The 21,836-nt window shown below is 34.8% G+C and overlaps 1 protein-coding gene across 10 annotated transcripts in view; it reads left to right on the plus strand.

Moving 5' to 3' along the window:
- SSBP2 (single stranded DNA binding protein 2) overlaps positions 1-21,836 on the plus strand; it is a 324,480-nt gene that overhangs the window by 246,590 nt on the left and 56,054 nt on the right. For 8 of the 10 annotated variants that reach the window (XM_003822253.7, XM_063604176.1, XM_003822255.6 and 5 more), the window contains one exon: positions 9,799-9,858. The exons of the other annotated variants lie outside the window; for them this stretch is intronic. In XM_003822253.7, coding sequence (XP_003822301.1) covers positions 9,799-9,858 — 60 coding nt within the window. The remainder of the gene's footprint in view (positions 1-9,798; positions 9,859-21,836) is intronic. 10 annotated transcript variants of the gene reach the window in all.

The raw sequence follows: 21,836 nt of genomic DNA on the forward strand, positions 1-21,836 counted from the left end.
ATTAAAATGTGTTAATCAGGAATGTCTTATCCACTGGGGTGTCAGTAATGTCTGATGGAGATGTTCATGAAAAACAGAAAGGAAACTAAACAAATTAAGATATATGAATTGTAAAGTAACTTTGACAAAATTCATTTGATGTATAATTTATGCATCATTACTTTTCTACAGAAAATGTATGAAGTATCTCATGGAATTATAAAAATAAAAATATGTGAACATTCTTAAATGAAAGATGGCTGAAATAAGGATGTCACAATACTCTAGTGATTTTTCAACGTAATATTCTCAATATTATTTATTTAATGCTTATTGATAGCACATGACTTCAAGAGAGTTAACACATTTAAGTTTAAAAAATGATTTGCTTGTAAGTAAAATATAGAATAGCAACATACAGAATAGAAATCTATATAGAGAAAATTATATACGGGAAAGATAATTAAATTAACTAAAAAAGGGCACATCATGAATAATAAGTACTACTTTTTTAAAGAATGTTTATGCTTTTGGTTAAATCTTATAGTAAATGTATTTTATTACTTTTGCAGAACTATGAATAAATAATTTTACAGTCATTTTTATCATTTTCTAAAATTATGTTTTAGATTCTAGAATAGTTTTTATGTCATGGAATTTTGTCTTCAACAGAATTCAACACTGTTTCAAATAGTGCAAAGAAAGTATCAGAGGAAAGAATAAATATGTATAAAGTCATGTTTACACAGGTCCAAGTGAGATAGATTTGGTATATACGTAGTTAATATAATTACTGAAGATAACCCATATTTTTCCAGGCTGTATTTCACTTTGTACCTTGTGTTTTTACCTAAACGTTGAGTAAAGAAAATTACTTTTTGGCAAATAACCATTTTCTTACAGGTTTTTAATCTAAAGATGGTTATGTGCTAAAGACAATATGATATTAAGAAAGCAGAATGTTTTATGTTTTTACTCAAATGCTGAGCCTTTTCTTAATGGAAAGAAAATATTTCAACTAAAATATGTTGTTTCTGAGACCTGAATATTATAGTTTTTAAAATATATTTCAACCTAAAACGTTAGGTTCCCAGGTATAAACATGGCCTTATATAAGACACACCTGAGAGGCAAACTGCTATATAGAATTGTTAGCAGTTCTTGTGACTGGTGTATGCTTCAGAAAAAGATCAGTAAGTTACCACACTTTTCTTCCAAAATTGTATATAAATTAACCTGATATCCTTTTGTGCCAAATCATGGTTACTAAATACTGCAATTCTGTAAAACTACTTAAGACTCATTATTTTCAACCCTGTCACCCCAGAAACAGTAAGAGAAACCTGAAAGCAGGAGAGAATGAAAGGCCTTATTAGTCATCTAAATTATAAGTTCTCTTGTATACTGTTAGTATGGATATTTGGGGTCCCCAGCTCTTTGTTTTTTACTTACTCTTACTTAGGACCTCTGGAAGATATAATTTATCCTATTTAAGCGAGCAGGATTTCTTCCTCTAGACATACTTTATAAGCATTTTCTCATTAGACAACCAGATATGTTATACCAATAGTCTGATTTACTCTTTACCACATCAACGGATACTGCCTATTTTTAACAAGACAAATAAATTGGCCAGGTGAGATTTTATACAAGAGGACCAAGCTTTATTATATCTTTTGCGGACTTTTAGTCTTCCATTAGGGTTGGTGATCACTTGGTCAGTGGGCCAGCTACCGAACCAACCAAATATTTACTGAACATTTGCTTCATACATTCTGTCTTCGAATGTGCTAGCTGCTTTCTTCCATTCTTCATGAACCACATTATAATGAACATCTTTGTTATAATGACGATAATTAATACCGTACCCATTTACCACCATTCTCTACCCATCCTCTACTATTCCCTTAAAAACACAAATAAATGGACTAAAGACTACATATATTATCAAAACTCCACCAAAAATGTTCCAGAAAAGAGAGAGAGAGCTTTTGAAATTTATTTTATTTCAGTTGTTACATTTCTTTTTAGTCTGGTGAATCAAGAGCACATGCTAATTGGTGCTTTATGTGCAAATTAGCTTGCCTACCTGAAATACCACTACATTTTCACCTTTCATGTTTGAGTGGTAACTAAAGAATTCCACATTAAGTATTTAATAAATGGTTGCACAGTTGCTGAGGGCCTGAGAGAAAGTGCCACATCAAGCAATTTATTTATGTACCACACGCTTTTTGTGACCAACTGACCATAAAATGAGCCTGGTACATAAGTGTGTGTATCTGCCGTTATTCTAAAGGTATTCCTATGGCAGGGTGTTACAAAGAAAAGAAGACTAAAATGGCAGTTAAGAAATTTGGTCTTCGGTTTTCTTTTACATAAAATAAGGAGGATGATGTAGTAAACTTTAAAAAGTTAAACTTCCTTCTTGAACATGTTTCTAAAAGGCATATTCAAATAAAATTGCATAAGTAATATTTTATTATATATGTATAACACAGAACTTGCAAAACTTCAAGTGAGCAATTTTGTGAAGTAAGAAGTCTTTGTTAAGTAAATGGTCACTTGCTAAATTATTTTGTAAGTTTATATTTTCTTAAACCTGGTAATTATATATTTCTTACAGTCATTTAAAAAGTTCTGGCCGGGTGCTGTGGCTCACACCTGTAATCCCAGTACTTTGGGAGGCCTAGGCAGGCGGATCACCTAAGGTCAGGAGTTCGAGACCAACCTGGCCAACATGGTGAAACCTTGTCTCTACTAAAAATACAAAAATTAGCCAGGCATGGTGGCACATGCCTGTAGTCCCAGCTACTCAGGAGACTGAGGCAGGAGAATCACTTGAACTCAGGAGGCGGAGGTTGCAGTGAGCCGAGATTGTGCCACTGCACTTCAGCTTGGGCAACAGAGTGAGACTCCGTCTCAAAAAAAAAAAGTTTTAAAACTTCTAGGTTTTCAAATTTGGAAGCTAATTTCACATGAATAATTTTATCCTCAAAAAAGTCCAAAGTTACTTTAAATTACATAAGTCCTGTATAATTGTGCATTTTAGAACTGTACCTCAGACTTCTAAGTTTTCTGACATGTAAACTGTCCTAAATGTTAATTCGTTCATTCTAAGGAAATTATTGTTATTCTTTTCTTCATCATTGATTGTTCTAAATTGTGCTCATAAAATAAAAGATAGAATATAGAAAATGCTTAGCAATTGACATTTTAGAGGGTTTTTTTTACTTTTTAATGATTTTTAATTTTCTTTATTATTAATTTATACTGAAAAACTAAGATTTAAAGAACTTTTAAAGCCAAGATGAGATATAATGAGATACAAATTGAGATATAATGAGATATAAGGTAAGATATAATGAGATATAAGGTGACTTATATATTGCTACATCAATTTTAGGTATTCTAAGAAATGCTGGCCTTATTTTAAGAATTAATTATCTTGACATTAAGATAGTTGTTGCTCTGATAGTATTTTGTATTCTTTCCTCTAAAGTACAGTTCCTTCATATCGGAGTATGTTATACCCCAGTGTACTAAATCCTCTATGATAAGTGGTATAAATAAAGTGCTGATGAAGTAGGGGAAATGGAGCCTATAGAAATTCTTTAAAGAGAAAGGAGTGTTTCAAAACTGGCCCTTGGGGAATTAATTTACTTGGCAGAGAAAAGCGAGTACAGTGTAATCTTCAGGAACAGAGAATATTCTGATGTTGGGGAATCATATTTATATGGAATTTTTAGATTCTATTGACAATGTTAGAAAATATTAACAAAATTAACATTTGAGCAATGTGTCATTTAAGATGTACAGTTTTATCATATATGTCTTAAAGGCAGTTAGGGCTTAAAATAGTTTGTATCACCAGTAATTTCAGGTAAATAATTTATAAAACGGTTTCATTAAGGGGCCTGGGACCTTCAAAAAGAAAAGACTTCGACTGAGGGATCTACCTTTAGCTAATATGAAGATAAGAAAGAGCTGGTTCCTTCTAATTCTTAGGGAATTGAGATAAAAAGCTAAGGGCTTATGAAAGATCAAAATAAGGGGAGGGGAAACTACTGCTTTTGTGCTAGCAGAAAGGACAAGAAATAAAGGAAAATCTCTCTTTTAGGAAACTAGAAGTCTAAAGTTCCATGAATAATTCTTGATATAATAGAAAAATAATTATTTAAAACATAATGGCATTCATTCTGAAGTAAATTATGATTCTAAGTGGTGTAATTTTTTCTCCAAAAGACTACTTGGAGAAAATGAGGTGAACATTTGGTTTGCATTTCTATTAGAGTATTTTTTTTTCATTTTGTCACCAAATATTTATTGATTTTCTTGGCTTGTATATACTTTTATTTCTTCTACTTTGGGTTATTCCATTTATTTTAGACTGTTTTAGTTTGGGCTGCTATAATAAAATGCCATAGATGAGGAAGTTTAATCAACAGAAATTTATTCTTTGGAGTTCCGAAGGCTGGGAAGTCCAAGATCAAGGTGCCAGCCAATTTGACTCCTGGAGAGGACCCTCCTCCTGGCTTGCAGATGGCCATAATGCTCACATGGCAGAAAGAAAGAGATCATCTCTCTTGTGCCTCTTTTTATAGGCGTACTAATCCCATTCATGAAGGCTCCACCCTCATGACTTAATTACTTCTCAAAGGTCCCACCTCCAAATACCATCACATTGGAGATTAGGATTTCAATATATGAATTTTATGCAAACATAAACATTCAGTCCATAGCATACACAGATCACTAGAACATGTAGAAATGAGAATTTATACCTATAAATGTAGTTTCCATATGTCAGAGTACTAACTATGCTACCCAGTTTCTCTTATAAAGTAAATAAGCTTACCTTATGAGTTTTTCCTAATTTTGAAACTTTTTTAAAAGCATAGCCTTGATCTTCAGTATTCATAGCACTACATGTTCTATCAAATAGGGATGATGTAATATGACTTTTGAGGAAAGACACCAGATTGAAATATTATTTTCCCTGGGTTTTCATTGATACTCGCCATTTGGTGAAGAGAACATTCTATTTGTCTCAGATTAGTGGACTGATGTAGAAAAGAATTTTTATAGAAATTGTTTCTCCTATTAATTACAAGACTGTGAACCTTGAAAAATCCTAATCAGCGGGCAGTCATTTTTATCTTCCTTGTTCACTGATATATCTAGCCACTTAGAACAGTGCCTTTGTGGGTGTTTAATAAATATTTGATGAGCAGGACATGATGGTTCATACCTGTAATTCCAGCACTTTAGGAAGTCAAGGCAGGATACTCACTTGAGCCCAGGAGTTTGAGACCAGCCTGGGCAGCAGAGCGAGGCCCCATCTCTACAATTTTTTTTTTTTTTTTGAGATGGAGTCTCACCCTGCCACCCAGGCTGGAATGCAATGGCATGGTCTTGGCTCACTGCAACCCCAGCCTCCCAGGTTCAAGCAATTCTCCTGCCTCAGCCTCCCAAGTAGCTGGGACTACAGGCACATGCCACCACATCTGGCTAATTTTTTGTATTTTTTACTAGAGATAGTGTTTCACTATGTTGGCCAGGATGGCCTTGAACTGCTGACCTCATGATCCGCCCACCTTGGCCTCCCAAAGTGTTGGGATTACAGGTGTGAGTCACCACGTCCGGCCTGCAATTTTTTTTTTTTAATACCCAGGTGTGGTGTTGTGTACCACACCTGTAGTCCCAGCTACTCAGGAGGCTGAGGTGGAAGGATTACTTGAGCCTGGGAGGTTGAGGCTGCAGGGAGCCATGATCATGGCACTGCACTCCAGCCTGGACAATGGAGCAAGACCCTGTTAATCTATCTATCTATCTATCTATCTATCTATCTATCTATCTATCTATCTATCTGTTTTGTTCATTCAAATATATATATGTTTTTAATATATATATGTTTTTGAATATATATATATGTTTTTGAATGAACAAATTTCTACCATACTTTCTCATTGTTAAGTGTAGCTTTTTTATTCTCCTAATTGACCTTTAATCTGACACAACAAAGAGGACTGTTGTGTTGTGGGATATTTAATCTTTAGGTTTTTCTTTTTCTCTATGAAGCATGGTAATAATTTTCTTTAGCTCCTTGATGAAAATGGTTTGTGCCTTAGGAACATATGCCTTTATCCCCACTCCCTGCCTCACCCACACACACTTCAAATATTTATAGCTATCTACATTATACTAATCTTTATATTTAAATGTAATACTAAAAATAATTAACACAGAATCATTGGTTCCTTATTTTAAAAGGGACTTTAGAAGTCACCTGGTTTAACTCTCTCATTTTAAGGTTGACAAAACTAAAGCCCTGAAAGATGATTAGCTCAGGGACACTGCTAATTAATAGAGGTACAGAAACTAAAACCCAGGTCTTTAACTCCCAGTCAAATGTTATTTCCACACACATTACAAATAATCCTTTCTGGGGAAGGCTTTTTTCCAGTTAAAACACTGATTCACCATCATGATACTTTCAAACAAGTATTTGTTACTCAAACTTAAAAAAAAAAAAAAAAAGAATGTTGCCCCAAACATAAAGAGTAAACACATTTTAAGAGCCAAACACTCTTTTCTGCCTGTTTTTTTGTTTTGTTTTGTTTTGAGAAAGAGTCTTGCTCTGTCACCCAGGCTGAAGTGCAGTGGCGTGATCTCCGTTCACTGCAACCTCCGCCTCCTGGGTTCAAGCGATTCTCCTCCCTCAGCCTCCCAAGTAGCTGGGATTACAGGCGTGTGCCACCAAGCCCAGCTGATTTTTTGTATTTTTAGTAGAGATGGGGTTTCGTCATGTTGCCCAGGCTGGTCTCAAATTCCTGGCCTCAAGTGGTCTGCCCACCTCGGCCTCCCAAAGTGCTGGGATTACAGGCATGAGCCACCTCGCCCAGCCCAAAGACTCTTGAAGAACCTATTCTTCTCAGATTGCTAAAGCAGGGAATACTGACATGTCTGTCAATAGATATAATTTATATTAGCATAATCTCTTGGACAGATTAGCATTTTACCATAAAATAATTAAAATTGGGGTTAACATTTTGAATTTCATTTGAAAGCAAATTGACTTCTGAATAGTGAAGTAGAGATACTAGTGCAGATTATTCTCAGTTGCTAGTATGCAAACGCTTTTAGATTCTGTTGCTGTGTCTACGCAAGCTAATTCACTAGGCAGTTGAGGACTTAGGTGGTTATCTAGATAACTTAAGTGAAGGATCAATCTGAATACTAAGCCATGTTATAACAGCACTAATTTTGTGTTAAAAATACTTTAACCATAGTAATCTTATATTTCAGGTAAAAGTAGTGGTTTTTAGCTATATTAACCGATTGTTTTGTCTTTTTGTGCTTTAATTGTGTGAAGATTAGAGTTTATAAGTGGTTTTCTATTTCTTTTTTTTTTTGGCCTCCAAAAAAACATACAAATTTGAACTTAAAGGAGGACATATAAGAGTAATAAATTGACTAAAAACAGAATCTGTCTCTTTCTCTTAATCTCATTTTGTAGTAACCTGCAGGTTCCCAGCTAGCACATACACTGACCCTCCCTCACAGCAGCTCCCTCACAGGGCCTCTGTCAGGTAGGAGGGTATAGACAGTTCCATTAACATACACTCATTCACAATGCCATCCATTTGGGGAAAAAAAATTCTCCTTTCACATATGCCACTAAATAAACACTGTATCATCTTCTTACATTCAGATCAACACGCAGATCTCAAGTGTTCTTCTGTTTCAAGTGAGGCACTTCTAAATATTTATCTCAACATTTGGTATTTAGTAATATTTTTCACATAATTTTACCTTGTATTCTACTTCAAAGTGGTTGTATTACAGACAAAAATTATTAGTAACCTATTTTTATGTCTCCATGTTTCAAAAACTAAATCGATACTATATTTTGAATTAATGACTATGTCATAAAACATCATTTTGTAAAAGACAGCCATTATAAAACCAATGACACAATATTTACTAAATTTTTTAAATGAGTCCAGAATTAAAAAGACAGCTTCATAGGTGAAATTAGGTGATTTATAAAGGAAAGAGAAAATAACAGAGAGAGTGTGAATATTAGAATAAGCTTCTAGTTGACAGTACATAACTAACTTATCCAATTTATGGTAGAGTTTCAAAATGATAAATGAGAGACAACTTTAATCAAATATGTGAAAACTAAACGTTTTTAAAATCAACTTTGTTAAAATTGGAAAATCTACTTAAGTTTTATCAGCTGGAGGTGACAATACTACCTGAATAATCTACTGTTTCTGTCCGTATAAAATGAACTGCTGGAAGCACTTTTACATATAAGAACACAGTGAACAAAAAGCCAAATTGCTCACTTAATTATGAAGCTCCTTTTGTTGGTTTGTCAGACTCTGCAAAAGATACTATAGGAAAAATCTATACAGCATTAATTAGGATTTTATTTTTTAGAGGCTCCTTTTAAAACAGCTCTGGAAAACCTGAGTAGCCATGTCCTCCAAGCCTAATTTCTAAGAATATTTGTAGAAAATACATTCTACATGTAGGATTTAATTCTGTAATGCACTGTAAATGATTTCCCCAAACCTTTGTCTACTTGCTGTATATTACTTCTTAATTCATATTAATTAATTCTTAATATCTTAATAACATTCAACCCGTTAGATTTGATATTTGCTTATATTACATGTAAGAAACATCTTACATTTAAGTAATTATATGTTGAGATGTAATTAAACAAAATTATAATTTTTCTGTTGTTTCTAGAAAAATAAATAAAAAATCAAATTTTAAATAATTTAATAAACTTATAAAATTTTAGTGCCTAAGTCTGGATGATCAAAAATAGTCTCTTTTTACCTTACCTAAACATTTCACTAAAATGTTGCTTTTAGGATACTTTTCAGACAATTTCCAGACTGACAGATTCAGTACATCTTAGGAGCCTCTGACTCATCCAGCAACATAAATTAACTTGACTTTTAATATAAGATCATTTTTTTCTTTTGTTAAAAATATACGCTTCATAATCAGCTAGGGTCAAAATATGCAAAGAAATTTCAACTTTAAAATTTGTAGTCAATTTTTTTTTTTTTTTTAAGAAATGAAATGTTACTGTGTTGCCCAGCCTGGAGTGCAGTGGCTGTTTACAGGCATGGTCATCATGCACCACAGCCTCTAACTGTTGAGCTCAAGCAGTCCTTTGGCCTCAGCCTCCCGAGTAGGTGGGACTATAGGTGTGTGCCGCCACACCCACAGAGTCCGTTTTGAACTATAAGAAACCCATGTTGAGGAAAAGCCAAAGCTTTTTTGACTACAGATGACCCTTGGAAAAGAAATTTATTTATCATTTTAAACAAAGCTATAAAAGATGAAATTTGGCAATTTTAAAATTATTAAAGGAATTGATAACCAAACCAAACAATTCCACCAGAAGTATCTATTTAGAATGTAATAACATAGGCAGTAAGCTGCTTCCAGAGGTCCTTTTTAAGATTAAATTGCCTGCTTCTCTACCTTATTTTTTGCCACTAGATATTATTGCCTTAATAATTCACATTTTTAAAAGATTTTGCTATAGTTACTTTAGCCAGCTTTTATGTTTTTACATTTTCTTTGGAAAATTTTCTAGATATTCTACAAAATAAGTAATGGGATGGTAATTTTTCTTAAAAGCATTTATTATGCTGAAAGCAGCCTCAAAGTACATTGATTTGTGATTTGATGAATTCTAAAATTTTTTAAGTAGTTTATTTTCAGATATGTATTTTACATTGTACTGTTTTTTGTTTTGTTTGTTTATTTGTTTTACTTCAATAGCCTTTTATGTCACCTCGGTACCCTGGAGGTCCAAGGCCCCCATTGAGGATACCTAATCAGGTAAGATTTATGTGCTATGTAAGTTTTTTGTAAGAATCAAAGATCTTGAAAATGTCACATATATTTATCATCCTGTAAAAATATGAAATTCTCCTTTTTCTGTCCCATTTAATGCTATTTCTAGTCTGCTTCAAGGGTTGGCAAACTACAGCTCATAAGCTAGCTATTTTTTGTAAATAAAGTTTTATTGAAAACATCCACACAGATCTATTTCTGTATTGTCTGTGACTACTTTTACACTACAATACAGATTTAAGTGGTCATGGCAGAGACCATATGTGGCCGGCAACCCTAAAATATTTACTATTTGGATCTTTACAGAAAAAAGTTTGCCCATTCTTGGAGTCTACCTTATACTTTGAACCTAATTTTAAAAACTTGTGTAATTTTGGTAAATGCTGATTATCCTCCCGTTTAAAGAACGGCAATAAAGACAAAAAACCTAACACCACATGTTCTCACTCATAGGTGAAAATTGAACAGTGAGAACACATGGACACAGGAAGGGGAACATCACACACCGGGGACTGTTGTGGGGTGGGGGGAGCGGGGAGGGATAGCATTAGGAGATATACCTAATGCTAAATGATGAGTTAATGGGTGCAGCACACCAGCATGGCACATGTATACATATGTAACAAACCTGCACGTTGTGCACATGTACCCTAAAACTTAAAGTATAATATAAAAAAAATAGCAAAGGACCTGAATTGGTGTTTTCCAAAGAAGATATAAAAATGGCCAACAGGTATAGTGTATGAAAAGGTGCTCAATATCACTAATCATAAGGAAATGCAAATCAAAATCACAATGAGATATCACCACACAGCTGTAAGGATGGCTATTATCAAAAAGACAAGAGGTAACAAGTGTTACCAAGTATATAAAGAAAAGGGAACTTTTGTACACTGTTGCAGGGAAAGTAACTTGGTACAGCCATTATGGAAAACAGTATGGAGATTCTTCAAAAAATTAAAAGTTGAACTACCATACAATACAGCAATCCCATTTCAAGGTATATATTCAAAGGAAATGAAATCAGTATCTTGAAGGAATATCTGCATTCCCATGTTCATTACAGCATTACTCAAAATAGCCAAAATATGGAATAAACCTAACTTTATCAGTGAATGAATGGATATAAAAAATGTGGTGTGTGTGTGTATATATATAATATATGATATTTTTTATATATATTATATATATATATATTATTTGGCCATAAACAAGAAGGAAATACTGCCATTTGCAACAACATGGATGAACCTAGAAGACATTAGCAGTGAAATAAGTCAGACACAGAAAGAAAAATATTGCATGATCTCACTTATATGTAAAATCTTAAAAGGTCAAACTCATAGAAGCTGAATAGAGCAGTGGTTGCCAGAGGCTAGAAAGTCAGGGAAATAGGAAGGTGTTGATCAAAGGGCATAAATTTTTGGTTTTAAGATGAACAAGTTCTGGGAATCTAGAATAAAGCATGAGTGGTAATGGATGTGTTATAATTTGATTGTGATAATCATTACATAATGTATAGGTATGTCAAATCATCACATTGTACAACTTAAATATATAGAATCTTTGTTAATGAAATATTTTTTAAAAAATTAAGTTTAATAATATTTTTAAAAGAATAGCAATAAAATTTTCCATGAACATACTTTTGTTTACTTTCATATTATATGGTTTCAATATCATGGCTCTAGCATTCATACAAATTTTATCCAATTATAATGGCAGGTTAGGCAAATAATTAGCTGCTTCTAGAAGAGATAGATCTGTTAATAAATATTTACCAATAAAATCTTCCAACATTTTAATCTACAAGAGCTCTAAAATTTCATGTTTTGTTCTCAAATAGCTTTTTATTAATATCATAAGTATTTATTTGCTGAAGAGAATAAAATACAATTTTTACTCACAAAGAGTTTGTAGTTTAGTTTTAGGATACAGGCACTGTGTGTATATAACCCGAGAAGAAATTAAATGCTTAACACTATGGAATACTTGTGTCAAGATAATTGTCTTGTTCACTTTCTCTAATTCTGTTGTTTGTATACCTAGCTTTATCCCATATTTAAAGTAAACCATGTTATTACAATAAGTTCTCTTTTTCATTCATACTGTCTTTTCATTTCCACTTTCTTCCTTACCAGAAATGGAACAAGAAAGTTAAAATTACTAATTTACTTGACGGCAGCAGAATTCTGCTTCTCCTCTCCTAACTCTTACTGAAATTATGCTATCTTTGAGGTGTCTCAATCTGCTGGTGCTCTCTACTTCTAGTGCACAGCAGAAAGTGCCAGCACTCAGATTCACCCCCAGGGGAGAACTTTGAGTAGGAAGCAGTGCTGGGTCATCTCATGATAACAGTGCTTGGCAGTCTTCCTCACATTAGCAGCTGGAGCATTTTTCTCCTATAGACCAAATCTGAATTCAGTACATCGGACCAGGGGAAGATGGCATAAAATAGCAAAGAGAAGTGCACAGATGCCAAGTGTTACAACATACGGGAATTTTATTTTCTCTGTGGGTAAACCTGTATATATTGACAGTCAGATCTACTTATATAGGTGCCTGAGTCTTTTAAATTTCTTTTTAAAGAAATGTGCATCTCTTATTGGAGGCAGGCTTCATGGTTTTTTAGACATTCCGTCCATAGCTTTGTATAAGTCTAGGAAGCGCCTAAAAATCTGAATTAGGGAAATGTGAAATTCTAGTATAAGTGTGTTATTAGAATTTTTGACCTCATATATTGTGTATCAATGTTGAAAATGTGATAAAATTATTGGAATTGTATTCAAGTGACATTATTGAATGCCTGCCATGTATAAGATACTATCCTAGGTTCCATATCCTAGGTTCCGTAGAGACTAACAAAATGAACACTTTGAAGACAAGGTTGGTGGTGGGAATGTAAAATTGTAAACCTAGTTTGTTGAAAAATTTTACGAACAGGTATTTAATGTCTTTGAATTTTCAAAAGAGACAATTAAAAAGTTAAAGATAATAAAAAGTTTTTATATAGGCTCTCTTTCCTCAAGAATCATAAATAGTCTTTACCTAAATGTATTTTAAAACAATTGTACTCTTCTCTCAAGGATTCTTTTTGTCCATTCCCACCACCACTCCAGTGCACACACATACATACACATTTAGTTAAGCTTCATTAATTCAAACAGCTATCATCCAAACTTATAATAATTTACATTTCTACTATTTTTTAAAAAAGAGTTGTGTTAATAATATAAATAATATTGTTTTAGGAAATGTTTAACCTAGTTAGGAGCATGAACTTTTCAAGCATAAACACGGTTTCTCGATTTTGTTATGTAGTCATTAAAGTAGAATGGGCAAAACTATTTTTGGTGATTAATTGGAATGATGTAGATAAAAACACAAATGTGTCCAGGCATGGTAGCTCACATCTGTAATCCCAGCACTTCAGGAGGCTGACGCAGGAGAATCGCCTGAGCCCAGGAGTTTGAGATCAGCCTGGGCAACATAGGAAGACCTGGTCTCTAAAAAATAAACAAATAATAAAATTTTAAAATCCACTAATGTGTTTATTTTTAAATTTAGTTTTCATATTAATTGGTCATAAACTAATGACGTTATGTTTTATTAAGAGTTTGTATCTAAGGAAATAGAAATAGTAACCTCTTCAGTAGTGTTGACTAATCATTTTGAATATGTAAAAGACATCTCTTTAATAAACAGATTTTACTCAATTTGTAATTACTAATGATTAGACTACAGATTTAAATTTGAGTTCCCCTGAAACCATTTTTATGGTTCTGGATTAAATCCATAAGGGTGTATATTCTTTGTATATGTATAGCACTGGGTATTGGAATATGATATAATGTCACTATGTTGTAAAAATATAGGAAGGGGTAATAATGTCTAAAATGATGAAAGGAAAATAAAATTACAAAACTGTGCAATATAGCAGAGGATAAATATATATGACGAAACATGAAACATAGAAGTTAAATCTACAAAATATATTTGACTATACAATTTTACATTGGAATTGATTCAACTCTCAGAAGGGGTCTTTGGTATTGAAGCATCTGTAACCTGGAACCGAGCAAGTCTTTATCCTTCCCATGGATAAAATATGCAATCAGAAAAATTCACAGTATTCATTCAACACTATCTTGAGGAAATCAAGACAGCCCGAAATACAGATAATGTTAATGATATGAGTGACACCAAAAATAATTTAACTATAGATCTGTTGATCCTATAGAATTCAGAAACTTTATCCTCTGTTTCTTAAGATTCCTGAAACACTGTCAACAGATATATGGAATGAAAAACATTGTTAATTCTGTTGCCCATTTTGTACTCTAAAGTTGAATTTGGTATTCTACAAACACACTACATCTGACCATTCTACTGAAATCTTCAGATATTTGTGCAATAATAGATGAGTGGTTAAGTAAATTATGGTATATTGAAATGATGAAATAGTATGTACATATTAAAAATCATGTTATAGAATTAAATTTATTGAGATGATAAAATGTATCTGTTTAATATGTTAGTGATTAATGATTAAAAGCATAAAGTAGCCTCTTTGGCTGGTTTAGAATACCCCTTTCTATTATTGGGAGCTCATTATTTTTTATTTTTATGATAATTACACTAACATTTAAATTATTATTTCAAATCCAACATGGCAAGATTAAAATATATTATTTTCTTATGACTTTGAATTTTGAGTTTATCCTGAGATATATATCTTTTTCTAATTTTGTTCTACCTTTATAGGGAAAATTAACAAACAAATTTATTTTTATCCTTCTCAAACCAAGAAAATTTTGCACAGTGAATTCTATTCAGTCTTACCTAATTTAAGTTATAGTTTTATGGAGGTTTTTGATACAATTAAGTTATAGTTTTATGGAGGTTTTATGATACAATGTTCACTTCTTTTGCCAAAACATACCTCATTATCTTATAGTCATTTTGTCATAGATATACCGTTTTTGGATAAGTCAATACATAGAATACATTGCCATATATTTGGATAGAAACTTCACAGGGCTATCCAAAATCACTCTCAGAAATATTGAATCATTCAAGAGATACTTGTTGAGGTTTACTGTGTCCCAGGTACCATTCTAGATGTGGGGGATACATTGGTGAACAAACTAATGAAAATCTCTCTTGTGGAGCTGACATTCTAATGCAGCACTGCCCAATAGAACTTTCTGGGATGATGGAAATATTTTATACCTGCATTTATCATATGCAGTAGTTTTAGTACTTGAGCACTTGAGATAGGACTAGTGTGAGTGAAGAACTAAATTTTTAATTAAATTAATTTTAATTAAATTTAAATTGCTGCATGTGGTAAAGAGCTTTTAATTTGAACAGCACAGTTGCAGTTGTTGAAATATAGAAAAAAGAAAAGTATAAATGTGTGTGTGTGTGTGTGTGTATATGTCAAATGGCAAGTTGTGCTATAGGGACAAACATCTTCCTACACTTAATTTAATATCTTCTGTGTTGATATTGTCGTTTTAGAGGAATAAAATGACAGTGGTGTTGAAAGGACCTAAATGCGTCTGGCATCTTAGGTCCAAAAGCCAGCAATGTATAACTTTGAGCAAGTCGCTTAGACTTTCTGGGTTTTGGTTTTCTTACCTGTAAAATAGGAGTGGATGTGGGTATTTCTAAAGGCTCTTCTAGTTCTGATATTTAATTATATCATTATGGGCCCATAAAAAATTTGGTTCATCAAAATTATTACTGAATTAAATCTTAAAGCTTTGAGAAATTCACCATTTTTTCAGCATCAATGAGCATTTAGTCTCCATGAGTAAACTATATAATGGTAGTAAAGGAAATATACAGGCATACCTCATTTTACTATGCTTCACAGATATGTTTTTTACAAATTAAAGTTATATGGCAACCCTGCATTGAGCAAGTCAGTAAGTGCCATTTAGCCAACAGCATGTGCTCACTTTGTGTCTCTGTGTCACGTTTTGGTAACTCTCATAATATTAAAATTTTTTCATTATATCTCTTACAGTGATCACTGATTTTGATGTGACTATTGTAATTGTTTTGGGTTGCCACAAACCGTGCCCATACAAGACAGTGAACTTAATTCATAATTCTGTATGTTCTGACTGCTCCACCGACCAGCCACTCTCTGATCACTATTCCTCTCCTTGACTTCCCTATTCCCTGAGACACAACAGTATTGAAATTGGGCCAACTGATAACCCTAAAATGGCCTCTAAGTGTTCAAGTGAAAAGAAGAGTCGCACATCGCTCACTTTAAATCAGAAGCTAAAAATGATTACATTTAGTGAGGAAGGCATGTCAAAAGTCAAGATAAGCCAAAAGCTAGGCCTCTTGTGCCAAACAGCAATGTTAGGAATGCAAAGGAAAAGTTCTTGAAAGAATTAAAAGTGCTACTCCAGTGAACACAGAAATGATGGGAAAGCAAAACAGCCTTATTGCTGATAGAAGGAAGTTTTTATGGTCTGGACAGAAGATCAGACCAGCCACAATATTCCCTTAAGCCAAAGCCTAATCCAGAGTAAGGCCTTTAGTCTCTTCAGTTCTGTGAAGACTGAGAGAGCTGAGGAAGTTGCAGAAGAAAAGCCTGAGGGCGGCGGGCAGAGATTTGTTCATGAAGTTTAGGAAAGAAGCTGTCTCCAGAACATATACACTCAAGGTGAAGCCGCAAGTGCTGATGATTCTACTGCAGAAAGTAACCCAGAAAATCTAGCTAAGATAATTGATGAAGATGACTACACTAAACTGTTGGAAGAAGATGCCACCTAGAACTTTCATAGCCATAGTCAGTCAATGCCTTCCTTTAGAGCTTTAAAGGGCAGGCTGATTCTCTTATTAGGGGGTAATACAACTGGTGACCTTAAGTTGAAGCCAGTGCTCATGTACCATTCTGAAAAATCCTTGGTCCCTTAAAACTTACTAAATCTGGCCAGGTATGTGGCTCACATCTGTAATCCCAGCACTCTCGGAGGCTGAGGCACATGGATAACTTGAGATCAAGAGTTCAAGACCAGCCTGGCCAACATGGTGAAACCCCATCTCTACCAAAAAATACAGAAAATTAGCTGGGCTTGGTGGCACACATCTGTAGTCCCAGCTACTCAGGAGGCTGAGGTGAGAGAATTGCTTGAACTCAGGAGGCAGAGGTTGCAGTCAGCCAAGATTGCACCACTGCACCCCAGCCTGGGCAACAGAGGGAGACCCTGTCTCAAAAAAAAAATTTTATACTAAATCTACTCTGCCTGTCTTTTATAAATGGAACAACAAAGCCTGGATGACAGTGCATCTTTTTTACAGCATGATTTACTGACTATTTTAAGCCCAGTGTGGAGACCTACTACTCAGGGAAAAAGATTCCTTTATTTTTTACTACTCCTTGGTAACACATCTTATACCCAAGAGCTCTGATGCAGTTGTCCAAGATTAATGTTGTTTTCATTAGTCTTGGACAACTGCATCAGAGTTCTTGGGTATAAGGTAACACAACATCCTTTCTGTATCCCATGAATCAAGGAGTAATTTTACTTTCAGTTTGTTTTTTTTTTTTTTTAGATGTAGTTTCACTCTTGTCACCCAGGCTGGAGAGCAGTGGCGCAATCTCGGCTCACTGCAACCTCCACCTCCCAGGTTCAAGCGATTCTCCTGCTCAGCCTCCTGAGTAGCTGGGATTACAAGTGCCCACCATCACACCCAGCTAATTTTTGTATTTTTAGTAGAGATGGGGTTTCACCATGTTGGCCAGGCTGGTCTCGAACTCCTGACCTCAGGTGATCCACCCGCCTCGGCCTCCCAAAGTGTTGAGATTACAGGCGTGAGCCACTGCACCCGTCCAGTTCTTACTATTTAAGAAATATATTCCATAAAGCTGTAGCTGCCATCTGTAGTGATTTCTCTGATGAATCTGGGGAAAGTACATTGAAAACCTTCTGGAAATAATTCACCATTCTAAATGCCATTAAGTCCATTTGTGATTCATGGAAAGAGGTCAAAATATCAACATTAATGGGAGTTTGGAAGAAGCTGATTCAGACCCTTGTGGATGACTCTGAGAGGTTCAAGACCTGAGTGAAGGAAGTCACTACAGATGTCGTGAAAATAGAGGGAGAACTAGAATTAGAAGTGAAGCCTGAAGATGTGACTGAATTGCCACACTCTCGTAATAAAACTTTGACAGATAAGGAGTTACTTCTCATGGATGAGCAACAAAAATGGTTTCTTGATATGAAATCTACTCTTTCCTGGTAAGGATGCTATGAACACTGCTGAAATGACAACAAAGGATTTAGAATTTTACGCAAACTTAGTTTATAAAACAGCTTCAAGGTTTGAGAGCATTGCCTCCAATTTTGAAAGAAGTTCTACTGTGGTATCAAACAGCATCACATGCTACAGAGAAATCATTTGTGAAAGGAAGAGTCCATCGATGCAATAAACATTGTTATCTATTTTAAGAAATTGCCACAGCTGGCTGGGCACAGTGGCTCACACCTGTAATCCCAACACTTTGGGAGGCCGAGGCGGGTGGATTTCTTGAGCCCAGGAGTTTGAGACCAGCCTGGGCAATATGATAAAACCTTGTCTTTAAAAGAAATTGCCATAGCCATCCCAGCCTTCAGCAAACACCACCCTGATCAGTCAGCAACCATCAAGACTTCTACAAGCCAAAAGATTACAGCTAACTGAAGCCTCAGATGATTATTAGCATTTTTTACCAACAAAATATTTTTAAATTCAGGTATATACATTGTGTTTTTAGACATAATGCTATTGCACACCTAATAGACTACAGTATGGTGTAAACAAAACATATTAACTGGGAAACCAAAAAATTCATATGACTCACTTAATGTGATATTCACTTTTATTGCATGGTCTTGAGCTAAACCAGCAATATCTCTGAGGTGTGCCTGTACATCAGTTCATAAGTGCATAGCGAGTCTTGCCATTGAAGTTATGATGCATTCTTTGTGAACTAAATAATTCTTTTATGAAGCAGGCAGTTCCCCCATTTAATTATTTGTTTTAATAAATTTTTATACTATTTCATTTATTTTAAATCCCTAGGATTTAAGGCACATCTTTCAGAACTTTTGGAATATGTTAATCCAATCTTGAGCCCTGACACTGCTACTTGTGAATAGTATAACTATGGAAGACAGAAAATGGTGAAATTAGTGAAAATTAGTGAATGCCTGGGGCTGGTGAAGGGTGCTGGTCATGGGGAATGGGAAATGACTGTAGGTGGGCAATGTTCTAACATTAGAAAATGGGCAAATTTTGTGGTACTTAAATCATGCATCAATAAAACCTTTTTAAAAATAGCATAACCATGGACAAATTAACAAATTAGTTACATATTAAACCTCGATTTTTATCATTAAAAAGGATGAATAATAATAACTTTATAAGATTGTTTAAACATTGAAAGAAATACTAAGGACTTAGCACAATTCCTGGCACAAATGCACTGGCTCACAAGTGTGTGTTACCATGGATATTTTGTTTGTTTTTATTAAATACCCTCCTCATTAGTGTTATTTTTTTCTGCCAGTGTGTAGATCTTTTATAAAACAAAGCGGCCGGGCACAGTGGCTCACACCTATAATCCGAGCAGTTTGGGGGAGCTGAGGTGGGTGGATCACTTGAGGTCAGGAGTTCAAGACCAGCCTGGTCCAAAATGGTGAAACCCTATCTCTGCTAAAAATACACAAATTAGCCAGGCGAGGTAGTGGACGCCTGTGATCCCAGCTACTAAGGAGGCTGAGGCAGGAGAATCACTTGAACCTGGAAGGTGTAGGTTGCAGTGAGTGAAGATCACACCACTGCACTCCAGCCTGGGTGACAGAGCGAGACACCGTCTCAAAAAAAAACAAAAGAACAATGCATGCCAAAATTTGTGACTAGTTAAATGAATCCGGGTGGATGTATACATTTTTCTGATATTAAAGGTTTAAAGAATGCAGTGATTACATCACTGTTGATGCGCAAAGCTACTATCTGGTCATCCCAAGGCTGATAAAAATGTTTTAAAAGTTAGAGACTTAACTTATTCTAAAAGACAAACAGTGATGAGTAAAAAGTTGAATTTAGATAAAAACACTCATTTTGAAAACCAATTTGATGTTGGTTAAGACTTCTGTAAGATTATGCCATATTTTTAAGTGATGAACAGAAACAAGAAAGGCTTGTCAGTTGTTCTGATATTCAAAGATATACTAGAAACAGTAAAGTTTTGAAGAAAATGGTTGCCACCAGTAATAAAACATCATTGTCTATAATGAGACAGAAGTTAAGTGTCAAAGTTCAGAGTGTATAACTCTAACCATTTGGAGACTTAAAAAAAGCAAGAATCTGGCCAGGCATGGTGGTTTACACCTATAATCCCAGCGCTTTGGGAGGCCAAGGCAGGAGGATCACTTGAGGCTAGGAGTTCAAGACCTGCCTGAGCAACATAGTGATACCTTATCTGTATAAAAAAATAAAAATAGGCCGGGTGCGGTGGCTCACGCCTGTAATCCCAACACTTTGGGAGGCTGAGACGGGCCAATCATGAGGTCAGGAGTTCAAGACCAGCCTGGCCAACATGGTGAAACCCCAACTACTAAAAATACAAAAATTAGCTGGGCACGGTCGTGGGTGCCCGTAATCCCAGCTACTTGGGAGGCTGAGGCAGGAGAATCTCTTGAATCTGGCAGGTGGAAGTTGCAGTGAGCTGAGATTGCACCACTGCACTCCAGCCTGGGTGATAGAGTAAGACTCTGTCTCAGAAAAAAAATAAATAAATAAAAATAAAAAATTAGGCAGGTGTGGGGGCATGCATCTGTAGCCCCAGCTGCTCGGGAGGCTGCAGCAGAGGATAGCTTGAGACCAGGAATTTGTGGCTGCAGTGATCTATGATCACACCACTGCACTGCAGCCTGGGCAGCTGAGGGAGACCTTTTCTCTAAAAAATAAAAAAAAGTTAATTTTTTTAGAAAGTAAGAACTTTAAGTTCACAATTGAATATAATATCAATTAGTCATACATTTTTAGTCCTCCTCCTACATCATTTATTTATAACTTTTGACAGTGTTGGCTACTTTTTCCTTCTTGAAACTCTCCTCGGGCATTCTGAGATGTTGGTCTTAGTCTCCTTCCTAATTTCATGCCTATTCAGTTTCAGTTTCTTTTTTTATTTCTTGGTATTTTTAAAGAATTAAATCTTTTATCTTCTTACTTCTCATTCTTTGAACTCTGTTTCATTCTTATGACTTTATCACTAATGATTCCTAAAATTGTCAGTCTAAACCCTATTCCTTTTATTCCCTCAATACACATTTATTATTCTGTGACAGTAGGCACAGATAGGGTCCCTGCTTTTGCGGAGTTTACAGTCTGGAGATACAGAGAAGAAAACAAGTCATGCTAGTATTTAAGTTCTCTGAAAGTGAGGTATATGATCCTATAAAAACACATGAAAAGCCCTTACCTTCTCTGCATTGCCAGGACATGGCGGGTGTGGGGGGTGGGGCGGGGGGTAGCCATGCAGAGATGGCAAGATGAAGTGGCCAGTGTGGTTGGGAGACTGGTTATATTGAACAAATAAATACACTGATTGAATAAATACATAATTGTATTGAGGAGTAATAAGTAACTAACATAGGCCAGGTTTCCCACTGTTGAAGAGGAAAATACTTACAAACCTAGAAAGGAAGAACACTAAAAATAATCCCGAAGTATCAGATTGGAATTGGAGTTGTTGAATTGATGTTGGAGAGTATGCATTTATGGTAGGTGTATATGCTATACACACACAAATAGACATAGAATTAGTCACAGATCCGTGCGTGTGCATATATGCATGTACATATACACCTGCATAGATTTCAAGCTTGGTGTTTACTGAGAGAGCCTAAAAATGATGCACCCAAGTAACAAGAACATCCTGAGAAGCA

The sequence above is a fragment of the Pan paniscus genome, chromosome 4, assembly GCF_029289425.2.
Source record: "Pan paniscus chromosome 4, NHGRI_mPanPan1-v2.0_pri, whole genome shotgun sequence".
Taxonomy (NCBI): domain Eukaryota; kingdom Metazoa; phylum Chordata; class Mammalia; order Primates; family Hominidae; genus Pan; species Pan paniscus.